Raw genomic sequence first — 19,765 nt, 5'->3', positions numbered from 1 at the left:
CTTGGTTTTCAGCTCCTATATATGTCTTTTTATACTTTCAGAACCACAAATTAGGTTACTTGTTTAGTGGAGAGGCCACTACACACAGTAGGTTCATAAATAAAGCCTCTGGTTCATAAATGCTGCAGTTTCATCCTTGACGATATTATCTTTTACATRAATTGAGCTGATATGAAGAGAACGAATTTACTGAAAAAAGGAAAGTGTTCTTTTATACTTTKAAAAGCTACATATTATTATGCCTGCAATGTATATTGTTATTCTTTGCTATATCTTCTATATCTGCTATTATTACAGACTTCAACTATTTTGATTAATAAACTGCAGCAGTCAATTTCCCAAAATCACAGAGCTGTGCAGCTACAGAGGACTGCGGGTGTTTAGATAAGTCCATTTCCTTAAACTAAAGYAGAAGCAAGTTTACGCTAACTCACATTTAACTGTGTCTTCTAATGAATTTCAAATTTCATGCAAGAATATGGTTGATAAATTCAAATTCAACGGGCTAATATCCTTATTGCAAGGAAGGCATTCAAAGAACCCAAGAAAACATACACACTTGCATCATTTACAATGAAATCCACTTTCACAAAAATGTCAGCAATCAGGTACAGATAAATAGCAAATTGTCTGTGGTCCTAGAGAAGACTATCACCCCCAAACTGTGTTTCAATGCATAGATTAATAACTAATTGAGAACAAATCCCACTTCCTTTAGAATTACTGCAATATATGAYTAGGCAAGAACATGTTTTGGGGCATCACCTGAACATGAACTGCTGCTAAGGCCAGCAAGTGCAGAAAGACTGGCCATCTGGTCTACCCCAGCAAGGCAGTTTTGTGCTGGCAGAGCATTTTGGATGGGAACCAGAAAGCAAAAAGCAAACAAATGACCAAGGGAGCACAGACAGGAGCCCGACACTCACCCGCACAGGTGCAGTTTTCCAAAGTGAATGACCTCCCTTCTCCAGCCCTGGGTAGTGCCCGCGTAGTAAGTGCTRCTTGGGTGATGCTCGGTGGAGCACAGGGAGCTGAGGTGGCTGCTGCTACTGTAGCACAAAGGGAGAAGTTGGTGCCAGGTCGCCCCCAGATCTCGGGAGAACTCCAGTTTTACCGGGTCAGCAGAGGAGCTATCAGTGGTACATCCAATATTGATCTGAGGTCCAAGACACAAAATGCATATGACATATGGACAGACTGTGACATCTAATCACTCTTAATCTCAGTCAGCCTCCCATATTCAGTGCGGTATTTATTTGGCCTGGGAAACTGATGATTTGGGAGCTCATTCATCAATTGGACTGATGAACTTAACACATGCAAAGGGGAGAGACCTCTTGTGTGCTCCCTACCTGCCCATGGTACATGTCCATGTTCATATTGCAATCTGGCTGGTGGTAACATGAATGGAACATGAAATCCACAAATACTTCCGCTTAGAGAAAAACATGAGCTTAATTAGACAAAACCCCAGGGGAGGAGAGCTGCTGATGTGTCTGTCTGAGGTAACTGCATCAGCTTTGGTAGTCCTCTGGCAGGAACTGAACTAATAATAGCACCAGAAGAACGTACATTAAAAAAATATTAAAACAAAACATTCAAACAACAATTTCTTAAATTGCCTAGGTGCACCATAGTTCTCTCTCTCTTTTTTTTTTTTTTTTTTGGTAACCATCCCAAAACCATCCTGTGCTTGTGGCACAGGAATTACATTTCAGGGTATGCATACTTCAATATGKTCATCTTTCACACTCACTGTTTGTGCAGGAAATAAAAACTTGCAGAGGAAATGCAAAGCTTATACTAAAGCTACGAAGCTTTATATCTTACTTCTCTTTAAAGTGGAAAACAGGTGTCTTTTTAAGACCTTGCTCTGTAAAGAAAATCTAATCACTTCCTGAAACTCAGTAATATACAGAACGGTGCAAAGATGTTGCAAACATATCCTACATCAAGCTTCCTTCATCACTCTTCAGTGCACAGAAGAGCCATCAACCCACATTTGACTAGAAGGATTGTCTACTCATCTGGAAGCTGAGAGAGATGCTTGACCCAGTGTAGCTTTTGGCTCTTGAGACACAGGGAGAAACTCTACTGCATTATGTATAGTGTCTTCATTTATACTAATGCTCCCAAAAACGTAAGCTGAACTCTTTTAACATCCTTCAAACAATGTTCTTACCACATATGGAAGCATGCATGTAGGCTTTATGAGGTTAACGCTTTGAAGACTTATGAATATCTTAAAGTGACCTCAAACACTTTTCTTTTACAGGCTGTAATCTATATTTTAAAACAGAAAATGGTTTGTATTCAATAATTTATGAATTAGTTGCACGACAAACTGAAGTGTGCATGAGTACACAGCTAAACCTAATTTTCTTGGAAAACCCTAAATATCCTTTCAGTAATTGTTTATAAAACTGGATCTTTTGCTGTTTAACAGTATGCTGCATCTTTGATATAAGKAGCCCAGTAACTGCAGCACAGATATTTTCATTAACTTTTTTTTCATAATATTTTAATTCAAATGTAATGACCTCTCCAAATTAATATGTACTAGGCTGAAATGCTAACTGGCATCAGTAGTTTTCCTAGGCTTCCTTCATATTCTGTGGGACAGAGAGGCTTCTCCAATACACAATTTAGATTTAGAATAAACCTGAAACACAGTTTAGCTTAGACAGCCTGTTGCCTTTGTGGGTGCCTCTTTTCCACTGAGAAAGACAAAAAAAACCCCCTATATTCCTTATCCATGAACTTCAGCTATCTGCCTATGATAGGGTGAACTCAGGCTGAAATGGTCAAATAACAGTTTCCACCAAAGCCTCTATGAAGGGATAGGCAGAAGCAAGAGGAATGCAGAGCCTTGGCTCTCTGAGATAAGCACTACTGCCAGCACAGTCGAACCTGGAATTAGGAAAAAATAATTTCTATTGGCATAAGTGAAGTTCTGGCTCTTTGCTGGACCAGCTCATGGAAGTCTTGCAACACCTCTCCAGAGCAGRTTGTAAGGTTGCAGTCTAGATTTCCATTATATTTTGGAGTTCATTATCTTGGTGGCCAGAAAGGACCTGCCAACTTGTAGGACACGGACTCTAATGCTATCGGTGCAAATATGAGTGCATGGAAAAAGTTTTATTTAGCAAGAAAATAGACTTTGAGACAGAAGTTTCCCCAATCTATCTGATAAAACTCTCACCCACAGGAAGGAAGGTAATTTCAAAGCAATTACAGGAGAAAATTGGCAGACTTCTCTGCTTGGTGGTCATTAACAACTGGGAAAATACACCCAAGAACAGAATCAGAGGAACAGAACTCTCTAAGCTAAAGGGAAGCTAACTTTATGAGGGCAAGTACCTCAAACTGGATTATTGTGTTCTCATTTACACTCAGATCCCGTGTTGTGATAGAATGTTCTCCAACTTCATTTGAAACAAATACCATAGCAGAATCTTCCTCCCTGTAAAAAAAAAAAAAAAAGTTAAGGTATTTTAGACTCATTTTTTTCATAGTCATTTCTTTCCATCTATTGCTGAGAGATGCTTACGGTGCTCCCTTAGATGAATATGGGCAGTAAAGGCCAATGTTTCCACCAGGATAGAAAAACCAGTTATCCTCTTTGGGACCAAAGTCAAATGTATCCAAAAGGATCATGGGATTCTTTAGGTTATTTCCGTCAATGATGAAGTCATCAATAATCCAGATTTCTTCTTTTTTTCCTAGAAAGAAAAGGGCAATATTCCTTAAACAGACCTGATAATACTAGAGAGCAGAGTAGGAGCCAATACCTGTGGATGACACTGAGAAAGKAGTGCTGAAATAGTGGCTGCACAGGAGGCCTTAGAATCATCCCATGAAAACAGTCCCCATGCTGCTCCAAGGCTGCTTCAACCCAACCTTGCAGATTTAACACTCATTACTCAGACTTAGCAACTGGAGGGTGACAAATGTGTGTCTCTCAAAAATCTCACTCATTTAAATCACRTTTACTTTGCAAGCTCTGTCACCAATACCTTCTTTTGTTTAGAGTGATCTACATGAGCTGTTGCTGTTGCATTCAGGTGGACATGACATTGATAATGTCCGAGTGGCCTAAATGGATTATTTTTTCTATGCCTTATTCCTGGCACACAACAATATATTTGTGCTACCTGAGAGCTCTCTGACAGAGAAGGGAATGGAGTGACCTCCTCCTAAATGGATTATGGAATTCAAATACATCACATAATGGTATGAGAACATTTTCTAATRGGAGAGGATGAATTAGCCTGACAGACCTTTTTTTGTGACTCATTTTTTGTCTGTATGAAAGACTTCATGTTGATCAGCAAAGGCTAAAAGACATCTCTCAGATGAACTTCCTACTACAGGATAATGTGTACATTATCCTAAATGTTTTAGGCAAGACTCATCAGAAGAATGAACTGGAAGAGGACTCTTAGGGATGGATTTGAATTTGCATTTTTGTTAGAGATGAGCTCAGCATTTGCCTGAACTGGAGTAAATGGTTGTCATGCGACCATGCCTAAATTATCACTGGAAACTTTAGGGCTTTTATTGTCAGCTCCTTCTGAGAAATGTGCCCACAGTGMGAACAGAATAGACTTCTTCAGCTGGTGCATGTCCTGTAATCAGGAGGAGTAAGCAGCATTCCTCTTGTGAATTTATCCATTCCTTTATAATTTAAACAAAAGATTAACTGCTTGGTATGCTCTTTCTAATTGGAGTTTTAATGCCTAGTTAATTCTGGRCAAGGTAGGCCCAATTCCCATTTATATTTGGGACACTTTAATGTAACGGGAGCATTTTAATGGAGCCTCAGTAAGCAAAATCAGGTCTGTTAAAAACAATAAGGAGAATCTGAGTAAAATTAACTTTGTAAGTGCTGTTTGATCTCCTCACTGCTCCAGGACCGAAGCTGCTAGTCCTCTGCACACAGCCTAGTCTAGGTTAGGGCCTTTTTTGCTTTATGAGGCATAGCAACATTATAAGGATCTTGCGATCATMATAACAGAGGGATTTGAAATATGAGAAAAGCAAGATTTAAGAGAYATAATTCTTGCTGAGGGTAGCTCCTCATAGACACAGAGCTTTGCAAATGTGTGTCTGGAGTCYCATGGGGGTCACCTCCTTACCGTTGTTGTAAGGCTGCCAGAGCCTGAAGCGGGTGCTGTTGGTTTGGGCTGCGTAGGGCAGTGGGACATTAATAAAGAGAACGTCCGTGGTCTGCGTGAAGTAAAACTCATCTATCAGGTGCCAAGTGATGCCGCCACTGATGGAGTATTGCAGCAGAATGGAGTGAGACCTCTCTGGGGTACCTAGAGCAGAGGGGATATGCATTTGCATTCATTATAATCTGTTTTTAGAAAGCACTATCTTTAAATGCTCCTTCAAGTGTAAATATAATTAGGTTATTCAGACACCTATTACAGAACATGGCCTTGTTTTCCTAACAACTTAAGCTGTTATATGTGTATTATACATATACATCTTGTGCTTTTCCTTGCGTGTCTATCTGGGAAATGCTAATGAATTAGGAGCTAAATTTACATTGCTCTTGATTATATGTTCGGTCATGGTTAATTTACTTTGATGAGAAGCTACCTCACTGTCATAATTTTTTAGATCAGAACAAACCAGCTCCTTCTACCACAGATGTCTTCCAGTATTTCAATATTTATTTGCTCGTTTTTCCCAGGTATCAGGTATTATCATAATCATTTGTAATATCCCCAGTCCTTATCCTCCCAAATTTATGGTCCATGGTTCTGACTACAAACCCTGCTGTGAACATATTCACGTCCAAAAGATATATAACTACTGGAAAGCTCAAGAGATCTTTATTATTAAGTTTTTACAGTAAAAAAAAATTATGGTCCATGGTTCTGACTACAAACCCTGCTGTGAACATATTCACGTCCAAAAGATATATAACTACTGGAAAGCTCAAGAGATCTTTATTATTAAGTTTTTACAGTAAAAAAAAAAAAAAAAAAAAAAGCAACGTTCTATGCTGTTGCTTTGTGGTATCTGCCTTGGACAAATCTTTGCTCCCTATTCCCTTGCTGTGCAGCCACAGCAGTTGCATAGAGCTCAGTGTGAAGGCAGCAACTGGCAGCCAAAAACACCACAGGTCAGCTCCTTACTGCTGCACGTGCTGCTCCTGTGCAAAGTTAAACCATGGCCAGGGAGCAAAGTTAAACCTCGGCCAGGGAGCAGAGCAAGGAGGGGACACGTGTGCAATTAGGAGCTGATTTCAGCTCATCTGTGGCAATTAACAGCAATCAACACACTCCTTTTAGCACTTACAGCTCAGATATGTGCCAAATGAGATTAATTTGCACTCAGCATTGGTGAGCATGTTGGGTCAAAGTCCTGGATTCAGGCCGAGGACTAACAAGCAGTGCAGATTTAATCAGAAAAGATTTCACCTGCAGTTTCACTGCTTTACTTCCTGTGAGTTAAGTATCAAAATCCAGYCTGGAGCCTTTGCCTACTCCGTTTTTTTGGAATAGTATTTTTACTGGCTATGGTTTTTAATATTTTGGCAATGATCATGTTAACTATTTTCAAGGGATAATGTTGCAAAAAAAAAAATCTTCACAAAATATTCTACTTTAAAGAGTATGCTATTGTTTTAATGGATGATTTTTTTCATTATTAATGTTTTCTCTCTTTTCCATAAATCTCAAGCATATTCATACTAGAGCAGCTGCCTCAGGTTGGTTACACCAATTTGAGAACTTGTAAATGTCAGCTATTGCTAATTCAAAGTTAACTAGAATTGCAGATTTGTAAACTCATTTTTAAACAGGAGGACTTGCTAGGAAATCAAATAGTGACAAGATTTAAACCACTGGGCTGACCCTTGAAAAATACTTATTACTCCCTTAAGTGATCTACCATAGGCACCATCTTTAGAGCTAAAAATCTGATTAATACCCARCATGCTGTAAAATATCCCAAAATATTGAGCTATCTCCTTTCTCTCCTGCTCAGAGAGAGGGCTGGTTTTGTTGTTTCAGAAACTACAACAGTTTACTYTTTTTCTCAGAAGTGTGGTGGGAGAGCTAATCGTGGCAGGAAGGCATGTACACTAACCTGGCAATCAGGTGAAAATGTAAATCTATACCCTTCTCTGTGATGCCACTAGATAAGAGTGTATCACTAGAGAAGTGATACAAAATGAAGAGTGATCTTACCTTTGGCTATAAACTTGAAGGAAAACTGGATGTATACAGTATTAGTGCAGTCTAGATCTCTCGAAACAAGCATTCTCAGTCCCTCCTGAAAACACAGAATATACAGTGTAAATCCCAGCTTCTTTACTGGAGACATTCTGCAGCCTGTCATTGTCTGGACAYGGTATCTGCTAGTAACTGCTAGTAGCAGCTCAAGAAGTGGCATCTCTGTCCCAYGTTTTACGCAGGAGGAAAAGGCAGAGAGTGAGGCTTTCTTGCAAAGTGAGCTATAGTAAGGGAACCTGCTAGACGTGGGTGTGAGGTACATACCAGTCACGCTGCCAGTCAGCACAGCAATTTCTTTCCTGTAAACCACACGGCAGCAAAGTGCTCTCATTTTGAGACAAGAAGTCACATCTTTAGGGTATCTTTTCTCCATTTATATTTTATATAAATACCTCCTTCTTGGGCACCTCTTGGAACAGCTAAAGAAACAAGCAATCCCTGCTGAAGATATTTCACATCACTAGTGGTGATTTAGGTTATCCAAGAGATTGCTGTGGAGCTGAATTTCCACAAAGAAATATTTATAAAGAGATTACTTCTATATCCAAAGTTACAATTATACTTTGTTTCAAAACCAAGAAATTCAGTGTCAAATGAAAAAACACTCATCTGTGAATATAAAATTGATGTTTACAGGAATAAAAGTCTTTCCTGGGGACAGGTATTTGTCTATTTTGTAGAAAAAGTGAACGGTTTGGAAAATATGGTCTTTTTTGATTCTTTTAAAATTTTTATTTTGAAAAAAAAAACTGTGTAAAGAGCTAGAAAACTTTAAGAAGATAAAATTAAGTAAAACACATTCTAACTACATAAACATTAATTAAATAGACTACAGTGCTGACTAATTTGTATCATTCAAAATATTCAAAAGCCAATCAGGGGATTTCAAGACACAAATGCCCTTGATTGTAATGTGTACCATATTCCAGATCAGTCRCTTGGCGTCAAAAATCTCAAGTACAGAGTTTCATTCTTTTCTTTTGGCAGTCAAGGAGGATTTTATTAAACTTGACTCCACAAATGAAATTAATAGGCCTCCAAAAAACAAATAAAAAACACTTATTCATAAAAAATAAAAGAACACTAGTGACAAAATTGATGAATATTTGGGGCAGGAAAGCAGGAGATGTCAAATTTTAGCTTAAAGCTTTTGAGAAAAAAAAAAAAAAAAACTATGGAAGAGAAAATGAAAAATTTACTTCCTATTTTTAACCCTACTGATTTCCCTGCATTTATTCAATATGAGTAATCTCTGACCCCTTTAAAGATGAGAGCTGTTCCAGACTTGATGGTGTCGCCATTCAGGTTTCCCCTCTCGGCGCCGTAGACCTCAGGCCAAAGGTCTGGGTGCAAGTTACCGTTGAAATCGTCCTTCAGGACAGAAGGTAGAGGAACAACAGGGACACAGTTCAGGCCACCAAAACCTCTGTCACACCTAGCAACAAAGTGGGGGGAAAAGGTGTTATCCCTCTGCCCTAAATAAAACATGCCATCCTTGCCATTGAGAAATTGAGGCGGGTTGCTACTTACATGCAGTGACCTGCGTCACAGCTGCCGTGGCCTGAGCACATCCAGGGACATCCTGTAGCCAGGACAACGTTATCGATAGCCCAGGAATCAACCCCGGGAGCGTAGTTGTATTGAATCCATCTGAACCGCGTCCTGGGAGAGCTAGAAAAGGACAACGAACATGGTTCAATGTCTGCTCTGCACAGTGCTTAAAAATAAAGTCTCACAGACTTTAGGAGAAGAAGAATCTATTAATAAGTATATTTCTTAAGCATAAATCAGGGAGGAAAAGGCGCTAGAATCACAGGAAAACCATCTTCCAGTTGCCACTGGAATGACTTCTCAAATTAGGTTTCAGGCAAACTCAGAGCAGGCTCTGAAGTGGATACCTTGAACAAAAACTGAGAAGGTCACCATTCCTGTGACACTCTTGGGACAACAAAATGGCTGAGCAAAAATAGTAAGCTAAATTAGCAGTCAATAGCTCTACATATTGTGAGCAGGGTTAAAACAATAGCTGCTTCAATAAAGTAAGAAGGAACAGTAGTTCATTTGTATTCAATGTCAATGAATGTTAACAATAACAACAATGTTAATGTTAATATATATTAACATATTAATGTTAATATGTATGTTAACATAATGTTAATATGTATAACAACATGTTTACGAATATGTATGTACAAACATGCATGTGCATGCATGCTGCTGTAACGGTTATCCCCTGTTAGGCTCAGATGGCGAAAGCACCTTGGAAAAAAAGAAGTCTATCAAGATACTATTGCATAGATCATCTTGGATTTTCTATCAGGATGCTATTGCATGCATCATCTCAGATTTGTTCAAGCAGGAAATCTGCTGTGAAGCTGGACAAATGCACACAGAATTACCCACTGACATCAGCAGGAGCAGGAAGGCACTACAYTTGTGAAGAAGTTTTTTTGGAAGAAGATGCCTGATTTTGTGACTGTGGGATTAGAAACTGAGATCTTAATCGTAGGCCTGGTTCATAAACTGCATGACCTTCTGTACCACATTTTCTGGGTGATAAAATATATAGGGATGGTGTGTAGGATGCTTTGAAGAATTACAGAACTATTCTGCAATATATGTTAAGAATTCTCATTGTCATCTGGTATTTCTGAAGTTGAATATAGATTAATTCACAGAGGCAGATGTCAGCTATCTGTCACATCCATTCAGAGCAGTGTAATGTCATTCAGAAGTAGACCTAGTTCTCCTTCCAGTCAGAACCCTGGAGATGGTGCATCCAGTAAAGCGTGGTTTGGCTTGCTGAATGTCATGATTGAAGTGCCTAAATCTTTAATGACAAACAATATTACACCTCATGTGCAGAGACAGAAATATGAAATACTCTCGTATGAAAGGATGAGTTGGTGTGTTAAACTCCGTTTCTTATTGTGTGAATCTTAGTAAAAGAATCTTAGAAAAGCACATTCTTGCTGTGATAGAAATGTGCTACTTCCTTAAATTCCTGCCTTAGATCTGATGGAATATTTTGAAGTGAAATTTAGAAGTCTGGTGGCGTGACAACACCCATTTAATAATTTAACACACATGCAAAAATTCCCAAGTGAGTGGATGTTTGTTCAAATTAGATCAACAAATCTATGTCATGCTCGATGACAGAAGAACACTGCTCACTTGGTGGCGGGTGGGAGGTAGACTGTGATTCTCTTCCAGTTTTGGAACCTTTCTGAAGTGTAGGTTGAGCTTTCAGTGTAGTGCTGACAGCCGATGGTTGGCGGGACACACTCCTCTGTCACCAAATGCCAGTCTCTTCCATTATTTAGAGAATACTGCAGGTGGATGCTATGGGAATTGCTGAATGGTTTGCTGCAGCCCATGCTCAGCTCAAACTGCAGGAAAGTGGAGGCTGACACATGGAAATCCCAAGTCTCTGCATAACGGGGTTTTCCTAAGGAAAGAAAGAACAAAAGAATGTTTTGAAGAGCATCTTCAAAAGAAGATGTATATATACTTTATATATCTACTATTATATAACTTCATATATCTACTATTATATACTATCATCCACATTTCCTTTTGTAATATGCATTTTCAGCTTCTTTTTCAACCATCTTTGCAGATTATTATGTACTTGAATATTTGCATACCCTCTTTCTCGTAAAAACATCCACAGATCACAAAATAGGCATATATGGCTGTAGCAGTATTTGGTGAGACATACCTATGTTTTCACTGAATATCAGCGCTGTATCCATAGACAGGCAGTCAATGTCTACTTGACCTCCTTGTATTCTGTACCAGCTTGCTTGTAAATCCACACTTCCATCAAATTTATCCTGGAAGCCAGTCTGAGAACTGTCATTCATTCCTATAAGGACATCATCCAGAGCCCACTGGGCTGAATGCTTCCCTGTAAAAAGAAGAACAGGCAGGTTAGAGCAGTCCCTGGCAGTTATTTATTATGCCCTCATGCCGCATCCAGCTCATGAGCAGTGTTCAGACTGTCAGAATTATTTTGTTACACATGACTACTGCATTGCTCAAAGATTAACCTTGACTCTAGAGTATGTTTCTATTTCAGAGAAACACAAGCATTTTCCTCTTCGTTTCGCAGGTTTGAATGCCTTTGTTGTGATGCACTCTCCCTAACTTTGAATGAGACACTCTCTGAGCCCTTAGATTGGGRGTTTTCATTTTATGGGTCCCAACTATCCTATGATGCCACCCAGCTGGATCAGAAAGGTGTCTGTCTCGCTCCTGAAGTCTTCCTGCTATGGGAGAGAATATTGCATGGAGGAAAATRCTGACGGCTTTTCTGATTTAGATGCTATTCATACAAGTATTGTTCAACTTCTGCCTCTTGGAAACCTCTCTTCTTGCTCTCCWGCCCCATCATCTCAATTTACCTTTCTACTAGCACCCTCAAAATGTCATCTCACTGTATATCCACTGTCATTCCCTCAAAAGAGAAGTASTATATACTTTACAACAAAATGTTTGTAAAAACAAAACAGAGCTCACAACTACGTGCCAGGGCTATGTGCCTYGACATGGGTTGTGGCTTCTAAGGCCACTCTTCTCTGAGTTATTACAGGCAAAGGACAATCTCTCAAAGAGCTAGTTGCTGTTATGAGGAATGGTTGTCACCTAGTGGCACTGAGATAGAGAATATTTCAGCCTCCAGTCATAAACTCTGTCTTCTTTACTGGGAAGTTCAGGACTGCCATCAGGTTGTCTCAGAGTGGTCTCAGTAAGGATGGATGTCACTCTAGAGCCCTTCAGGCCAAGTGGTCACTGGCAGGACACAGGTAGGGAGCATCAGAACTGACACTGCACCACTGACTGGTGCAGAGGATCACATCAGAAYGATGGTCTGCAGTGCACCAGATATCGTTCAGCATTTTTTTCCCAAATGAGGCAGCTTCTTCAATAAATCACATCCCTCTTGCCTTGTCTACTCTCTTGCTTAGTGAGGACAATTAACTCCAGTACATAAATTTTAAGCAAATGTACAAATAAAAAACAGCCATCAAAATGATAAATGATATCCAAGAAGCTACATACCATAATTACCTGACTGTAAGCTGTGTGTTTTTCTCCCCAGGGAATTGCTATAAAATGTACTTTGAACATCACCTTATATTTCCTGCTGAAGAGCAGGGATGTAGGAGCTTGCACAAAGGTTAGACACTTTATCAAGACACTTTTAATAGTGGCAGATTGTGCACCTGTGAAGTGGGAGCCCTCACAGCAGTTGTGGGAAGGGGTCAGCACCAGGGCTTTACTTTCAGCTGCAGGTGGGAAAATGAGCCCTGACTGAGYGGGCTGTGAAGGAGCAGCAGAGACAGCAGGGACAGTAACACGTGGAGATGGGAACCATTGGATAAGCAGATCCAAGGCCTCCCCTTCCAGAATAGGCAAAAATAAATCAAAATGTGTAGGCCATTTTGCATGCAAGTCACTGTATACACAGGCAAATCCAGTAATTTTGTTTGGGATTTTCTGTGTGACCTTGTCCTGCTCTCACTTCCCTGTGATCTCTCAGGGTCTTTAGTTTAAACCTAATCCTTTAAACCTTAGCCTGAACCTTAGTTAAACCTTAGCAGGCCACTGGTGCAAGCCCAGATGATCACGCCTGCACAGTGACTCCAATGAGCTCAAACACCGAGCCCTTACAGGAGCCAGCCTGTTCACCAGGATTTATTCTGGTAAGCTGAGCTCTCTGCAGAATATGTCCATAGGGAGAAGTGCTGTGTAAAGCTGCTTAAGGAACTTTCAGGGATGCTTTGCTTACCATGCTGGGGTTGCCACCACCTGAAGGCAGTTGCGGGGGTTTTGGCCTCCCGAGGTAAGTCTATGGAGACGATCTGGGGTTCCAGGTAGGACATGAAATCCAGCTCCCGCAGCAAGTGCCAGGTGATCCCGTTATCACTGGTGTACTGAACGACGAGCCCTGTGTGCAGCAGTGAGAAAGGCAGTTAATGGGATTGTGCAGAAGGATGAAGGCAGCTCTTCAGTGATGTGAGYGAGTGTCCTCTGCCCATCCAGCACCTCCTGCTCCAGGAGCCCTTTGGTGACAAAGAATCCTCTTGTGCTAATTATCCTCATCAAACTGAAAAGATCAAATATTTTTCTAGGATGAGTTATACCCACAGTAAAACTAATGATGGTACCACAGAAACCATCGGAATAATGTGACTTTCTTCATCTAGTCAGCATTTACTCCTCATCAGGAATCCTTAGGGCTTGCATGGGACACTAGGTTGTAATTCTGATAGCTGAGCTATCCACATAGTCAGTTCACAAAGCTTGTGTTACTTAGACAAGCTCACAGGATCCTTAAGGCCAATTAACAACTACATTAAAAACATTAAAAAATAAATAAATTAAAAACAATTAGCAATCTTAACAGTTAGATAATTTAAAGTTGTTCTTGCATCTTATACACAGTACAGCAAATACCTGCCCAAAGCAGACTTGTGAAGTCACTTATGAGCCCGGGGGATAACAAAAGAAGCAGCACACCTTCTGTATATTTATTTTTTCAAAACTGTTTTAGTCTGAAATAATTTCAAAGTGAGCAGATTTGCTTGTGACTTCTTCTGCTGCAGCTGAGAGGAGAATCGAATCCTCAATGTAATCTCAGTTAAAAGGCTACTGTCRTGAATCTCTATCAGTATAAATGCCATAAGTTAGGAAACAGGCCAATGATTTATACTGAGAGGAAAATGAGGTTTTGTCATTTACCAGATGTTACTGATTTGTCTTCATGCAACTGAACACTTTATTCAAGCAGCAAAACAGCTCCCCAGATTTTGGGGAGCATTCCTAGATCCAAAAATTATCTCAACCTCCGCCCCCCCGCCCCCTCCCCAAATGACAAATGTGGATAAAAGAAGAGGGAGCATAGCTGGGAGATATACTTTAAGGTTAGGTGTATTTACAGCTGCAGCCTTCTAATTTTGTGCTTGAGGTGAATCATGCATGAGAACTGGCTGAAAGACCATCTTTTACTATGCAGCTGAAAAATGAACAAGTTTGCAGGCAAACAAGCTCTTCCTCAGGTTGGAAACACAGCAAAYGTTCCGCTGAACTGGAAGTCTATTCCTTGTGTTTCAGACCTGAAGAAAGTTCTGTGTACTTGTCAGTTTGCCTGTAGTCCAACCCTATCAGTTAGTCGAAAAAATGCTATGACACCTCTTTTTACAAATGCTGTGTTCTTAAACTATCACAGCTGCAGCAAATTACTATTACAGATAGAGCAGCAGCAGGCTTGGTGGAAATAAATATAAATTTGTTATGAAACTAAGTAGTTTACTAGTTAACTTCTGCTCCCTTTGTGAAAAGCTAACTCAGATGAGAGTTATTTATTTAAAAAAATAAAGCAATCTTTTTGATTTTACAAGGCTGCTAAAGAGCTGTAAGCAACCCAAAAGGCCAAATCCTGATTATAACGAAAAGAGGCTTCACCTTCATTCCTGGTTCTTGGTTTGTTGCAGGAGTTTCCAATAGTCTTGCTTCCAATTTGTACGTAAAACTGAACGAGCCTGTGGGGAAAAAAAAATGAAAAAGAAAGAAAAGAGTGRAAGAGAGGAGTAATTAACTTTGCCTTAAAAGAACAAGACCCATCAGAACAATTCTCCTCTTCTTACCTATTGTGGCTTTTYAGGCTGGGTATTATTCTAAGCTCCAGCACAGGCAAGTCTGCTGCTTGCATCAGACCTTACCTCTTATAACTGGAAATTGATTTTGGCTTTAAAATGACATATTACATTTTTCATTATAATTGTTATATCCTCAGTAAATCTGCAGTTTCTCTTTGATCCTTATGTTCTTGGCATAAACAACTTCTAGAGAAAACGGGTTCCAAATTTGCACTGGACATTTTGTGAAGCAGCTGCTCTGATTTTGAGTCTCTACACTGTAAATTAATCAAATGTCTCTAGTTCTCATATTATGAGACAGGAAGAAGAAAGTTCCAGGTTTGCCTTCCTTGCAGCCTTCCCTGCAGAATGTACTTTTATCATGTCCCTACCTTCCTCTCCTCATTTCTATGGGAAACCACATTGAACCTTTTCATCTTTCCATATGAAAGTTTTCCCAGATCCTTGATTTTTCCCACAGCCATTTCCTCACAYCTCTCTAAAGCAATATCTTTCTGAAGACTGTGTCACTGGCTTTATTGATGGAATTGTGGATAAACCTGGAACCTCCTTATTTATCTAGACCTGAAGTCATCTGCCCAATTCTTATGCTGCCTAAAATCTGGTCATAGTTTGTCTCCTCTTCAGTTCCCATTGTTTGGGTAATGGCAACAACTGATTTCAGTTGATGTCCTGCTGCTCACTCATCAAATTTCCTTACATGTCTTCAATGTCTCTCTCATTCATCTGAATCASATCTGATTGCAACTGATGTAGGCAGCATTGAGATGGCTGGCCACGCCATCGCCCCTTACGATCCTCATCTTCATAAACTCAGTCATGATTCTCTAAAAGCGACCACATTCATCTGCTCTGGTCAGAATACCTCCATTTGAGGGATCTGCATGTCCATAGGAACTAGGGCAAGTCAGAATATGCTCATCATCCCATAGCTCAAGAATAGTCATGGTCTGCTAGTTAGCCAGGTAGCTACTACTGTTTATGCAGCCCTATAACTTAAGACAGTTTGCAGGCAAACACTAGACATCAGTCTTAGAGAGACTAATTCTTTCCTGAAAATCTTTTTTTTTTTATGATTACCAAATGTAAAGTTTACTAGAAGAACCAAAAACAAGATACAAAAATTAAAGTTTGGTTTAGCGGTGTCCTGTTCGGCTGCATTCCTGACCAGCACCAAACCCCTCGGGATGATAAATCTGTCTCTTAGGAGAAGCGTGAGCTGGGAGCACAGGGCTTTGGTGTTCCCTGCTCCCTCTGGGAAAAGGGGATGAGAAGGAAAAGGGTCTTTGTGTCTCTTATAAAAAAAGACAAGAATTTACACACAAAAAGCTGTAAGTGAAGCAAGACATACAGAGTATGCGCAGGTAGGTTTGCAGGAATTTAGAATGAAAAATCAAATTTTAATGTCTTTTGATAGTTTTCATTTTTTATTCCATGCATGATTTAATGAAACAAGATCTTAAAAGGTCTGCAAAAAATATTATTAAGCTGAAAAATAAGAAGTTTAAAAAGCCACTGCAGGACTTTCAGGTCTTCTATTCATAGCCCTTGATCCATGTGTTTAAAGGTACGTCTTTAAAAGCATAGTTTCCTCCTGTTTATTCAGTCACAAAAAAAAAAATCCCAGCTAAAAAACACCCACACAAATAAAAGATAACTGCGCAAAGGCTAAGTTGACCCCTAATAAGATAACCTAATTCTATTCAAGGCATTATTAAATGCACAAAATAATATGAAAAAGGGAAAAAGTGCTTCCCTCTAATCTCCTCTTTCAATTGACATTAACTTTAGCTTCAAGAACAGAAGATATTTTTAGGCTGGGGTGTGATTTTTTCAGGCTAGCTCTAGGCTTTAGTTAACCTCTCACAAACTTTGTCTGTTCTTTCCTGTAGAAAAAAAAGATCTAACCAACATTGGATAGACTCAAACACTAAAATGAGACTCATTTGTTTATAAACAGGTCATTAAAAGTTGGCTACATAAGTTGTACCTGGCCAACCCAGATTTCCTTTATAATTAATGGAAAAAAAAAAAGGATCTCCCAGGTAGTGAAGCACTTGGCCTTTGCTAGACTCTCTTTTAGGAGGAGCTATCCTTTGAACTATCCTTTGCAGTAGTCATTTCTCTTATTTGAGTACAAAGGAAGGCTGGGGCAGTTCCTTTAGCCTAAGCAGTCTCGCTTGGACAAGCTGCCTAACATAGATCCCACCTTCAAGTGCTGGTGGCACATGGTTGACTGAGGAAACCAAAGCATTAATGTTATCGTGTTATATATAATGTTGATGTTATTACGTGTTTGGTGCATWTCTTGCACTTAGTGAACAGCCCAGGGATGTGGTGGCAAATTTTAATTGGTCAAGGCTCAACCTGCTCACTGTGATGTTTATAGAGAAATATAATACTAACTTATTTTGACACATTGGTCATTCTCAGTAGGAGAGCTTCCCATGTCTTGGGCAATTATTCTGAAGAGACATCTTGCTCTTACCAAAAGTAGTCATTCTGGCCATTTAAATTATTAGGGCAGTTTTGAGACACCATGTGCTCACGCAAAATAGAAGCAGCAACAGAGCAGAAAAGTAAGAGAGAGCATTGTTCAGTATGCAAAGATTTTAAACCTCTCTTTGCTTCTTAAATGGTTCAAACTTTGTAAAAACAAATTTCCCTATAGGCAAGTACTATACAATAATGTAAAGAAAATCTTTTTTTTTTTTTTTTTAATAAAAAAGAAAAAGGATTTCTTTGGGCAGAAAGGAAAAACTCATAAATACCATCCATAAATATCTTGAAGATGTGGTCACTTTCAATATGATATTTCAAAGCATTAATAACATGAGATTTGAAAGGACTACTACAGGAAGAAGAGGTGCTCGGATCTTCCCAGAGCTCCAGCGCAAACAAGTACTTGTCAAAAGCGTATTTGTCAAAMAATGCATTAATTACATTATTAAGCAATTATTGTATAAATAATGTAAGTTATTTGTCGGAGGAGGATTTGTCAGACAGGAGGGACTTAGAGGAGAGGCAGCTGGGGCTGCTCTGAGCTGTGCTGGGGGGCAGTAAAGGGGCTCCCGCAGCCCCCAGCCCCGTCCTGCCCCAGGGAGCTGCAGAGGGGCAGCTCTAATTTGCAGTCTCTGCCTGGTGAATGAGCCCACAGCCTGATTAATGCAGCAGATYGCTGCATTACGTACTCTCGAAGCAGGATTTGTCAGGAGAAATATCCCTGTATTAGAGCAGCTGATAAAACGGTAGAGTGGACAAGGTTTCAGGCACATGATCCCTCCAGCCAAAGCAGCAGCAAACTCCAGGCTAAATAACAGCTCTAAATTTATAGCTCATGGTTTACCCTAATCACATTAATTGATTAGGCAATTTGAGAGGAAAGGGATCGATAGCACCAGCAGAGCAGAGTGCAGCAGCACCACCAGCACCACGGAGAGAGGTGAAACTCCACAGAAACARCTCAGATTCTATTTTAACACTTTTTACAAGAGCACTAATTCACAACAGCCAGCAAGGAAATGGTGCCTCATTTGCTGTGCTCAGGAGGTCTGCAATTCGGTGCAGTGTGGACAGGGAACTCTTTGGTCCCACCAAGGACTACCAAGAATTGGAGGGTCTGCGGAATTCCAAGACTCATCCATCTAGAGTACAATGCTAAGGCATTTTCTGAGAAAACAGCTTCTTATGTCCAATCTTTTTTTTTTTCCCCACTCAGGAAAGGCAAGTATTGGGCCAAAATTAATGAAAAAGTAATTTCTCTTTAAGACATATCTTACTGAATGCAATCGCCAGAAGAACAATTTACACCTTCTCTTACCTACACTTGTAATAACAGACAGGAGACAATGTTAATGCACAGACTGTTCTGAGAAGCAGCACTTATAACTCGTTCATAACTGACCTGATGTTTGTGGTGTCCAGCGGAACAGTCCTTGCTTCCCTTTTTCCTGGTCCATTGAAGTACAGAGATTTTCCATCACTGAGCACTCCACAGCCTGTTCCAACCTGACCTCCTGTTATCTTGTACCAGAGAGGGCTTAGCTTCCTCTCAAACCTGTCGAACATCTCACTGTGGTTGGGTACACTGGACACACAGGTCCCATGTGATGCTTCAAGAAAAAAAGAGAGATGGGAGATGTTTTGTTGAAACTGTGCTGAACAGAGGARAGGTCAGATACAGTAAATGGGCAAGCGGTTCTATTGTACCCACATATGAGAAAATACCATGCTTTTCTGAGAAAATGCCATGAATGACAGGACTGCACCTTTCAAAATCTTCTGCATAAATCTTTGTAGGCAGAAAAGCCTCCTCCCTCTAAACTCTAAGATGGCTTAATTTAATATGTGAATGCCAGTTGCGTTTTATTTCGCTAAGTCTTTTATGTAGATAGACACTTATTATCCTTTCATTTCTTTTTAAGGAAACTGCACCTAAGATGCTAGTGTATTGCCTTCTTGGTATAGAGGGTTCAAAAGAGCAGAATATACAATGGGTTTTGTCAGTCATTGGGTTTTTTTTATCGAGTTTGTCGTTTCAGCCTAAAACCACAAGTGAGCAGGATTTGCCGCAGAAGGCCTGTCAGAACATATGTTCTCTCCTGGTCCCATGCCATCTGAAGGGCAGGGGACTGAAAAGCAGCAGGAACTCTTTTGAGGATTGTCCAAAAGTTTTTAAGAAGGCTTTTCAGTTTATAATATTTTGCTTTCTCTCTTATTGCTGGTCCCTTGTACAGATGGTGATGTACAGAGGTCGCAGTTGTCAGAAACATCACTGGTGTCTCGTGTCTTAGAGAGCTCTGCTTTGCCTGTAGTGAACTCTTTTTACTCAACTTTTTTTTTTTTTTTTTT

The 19,765-nt window shown here is 39.9% G+C and overlaps 1 protein-coding gene across 1 annotated transcript in view; it reads right to left on the bottom strand.

The window, feature by feature from the left end:
• Positions 1-19,765, bottom strand: part of RELN (reelin) — a 221,583-nt gene that overhangs the window by 37,455 nt on the left and 164,363 nt on the right. The window contains exons 30-41 of the mRNA XM_026046370.1: positions 18,819-19,026; positions 14,721-14,797; positions 13,045-13,203; positions 10,972-11,160; positions 10,425-10,698; positions 8,781-8,921; positions 8,508-8,685; positions 7,206-7,290; positions 5,139-5,321; positions 3,551-3,722; positions 3,361-3,463; positions 927-1,156 (exon numbers count right to left, since the gene is read on the bottom strand). Coding sequence (XP_025902155.1) covers positions 927-1,156; positions 3,361-3,463; positions 3,551-3,722; positions 5,139-5,321; positions 7,206-7,290; positions 8,508-8,685; positions 8,781-8,921; positions 10,425-10,698; positions 10,972-11,160; positions 13,045-13,203; positions 14,721-14,797; positions 18,819-19,026 — 1,999 coding nt within the window. The remainder of the gene's footprint in view (positions 1-926; positions 1,157-3,360; positions 3,464-3,550; positions 3,723-5,138; positions 5,322-7,205; positions 7,291-8,507; positions 8,686-8,780; positions 8,922-10,424; positions 10,699-10,971; positions 11,161-13,044; positions 13,204-14,720; positions 14,798-18,818; positions 19,027-19,765) is intronic.

Source organism: Nothoprocta perdicaria, unplaced genomic scaffold, assembly GCF_003342845.1.
Source record: "Nothoprocta perdicaria isolate Ctin4 unplaced genomic scaffold, notPer1 scaffold_44, whole genome shotgun sequence".
Lineage (NCBI taxonomy): Eukaryota > Metazoa > Chordata > Aves > Tinamiformes > Tinamidae > Nothoprocta > Nothoprocta perdicaria.
The sequence above is the reverse complement of the archived record's forward strand: the minus strand, read 5'-3'. Positions and strand labels throughout refer to the sequence as shown.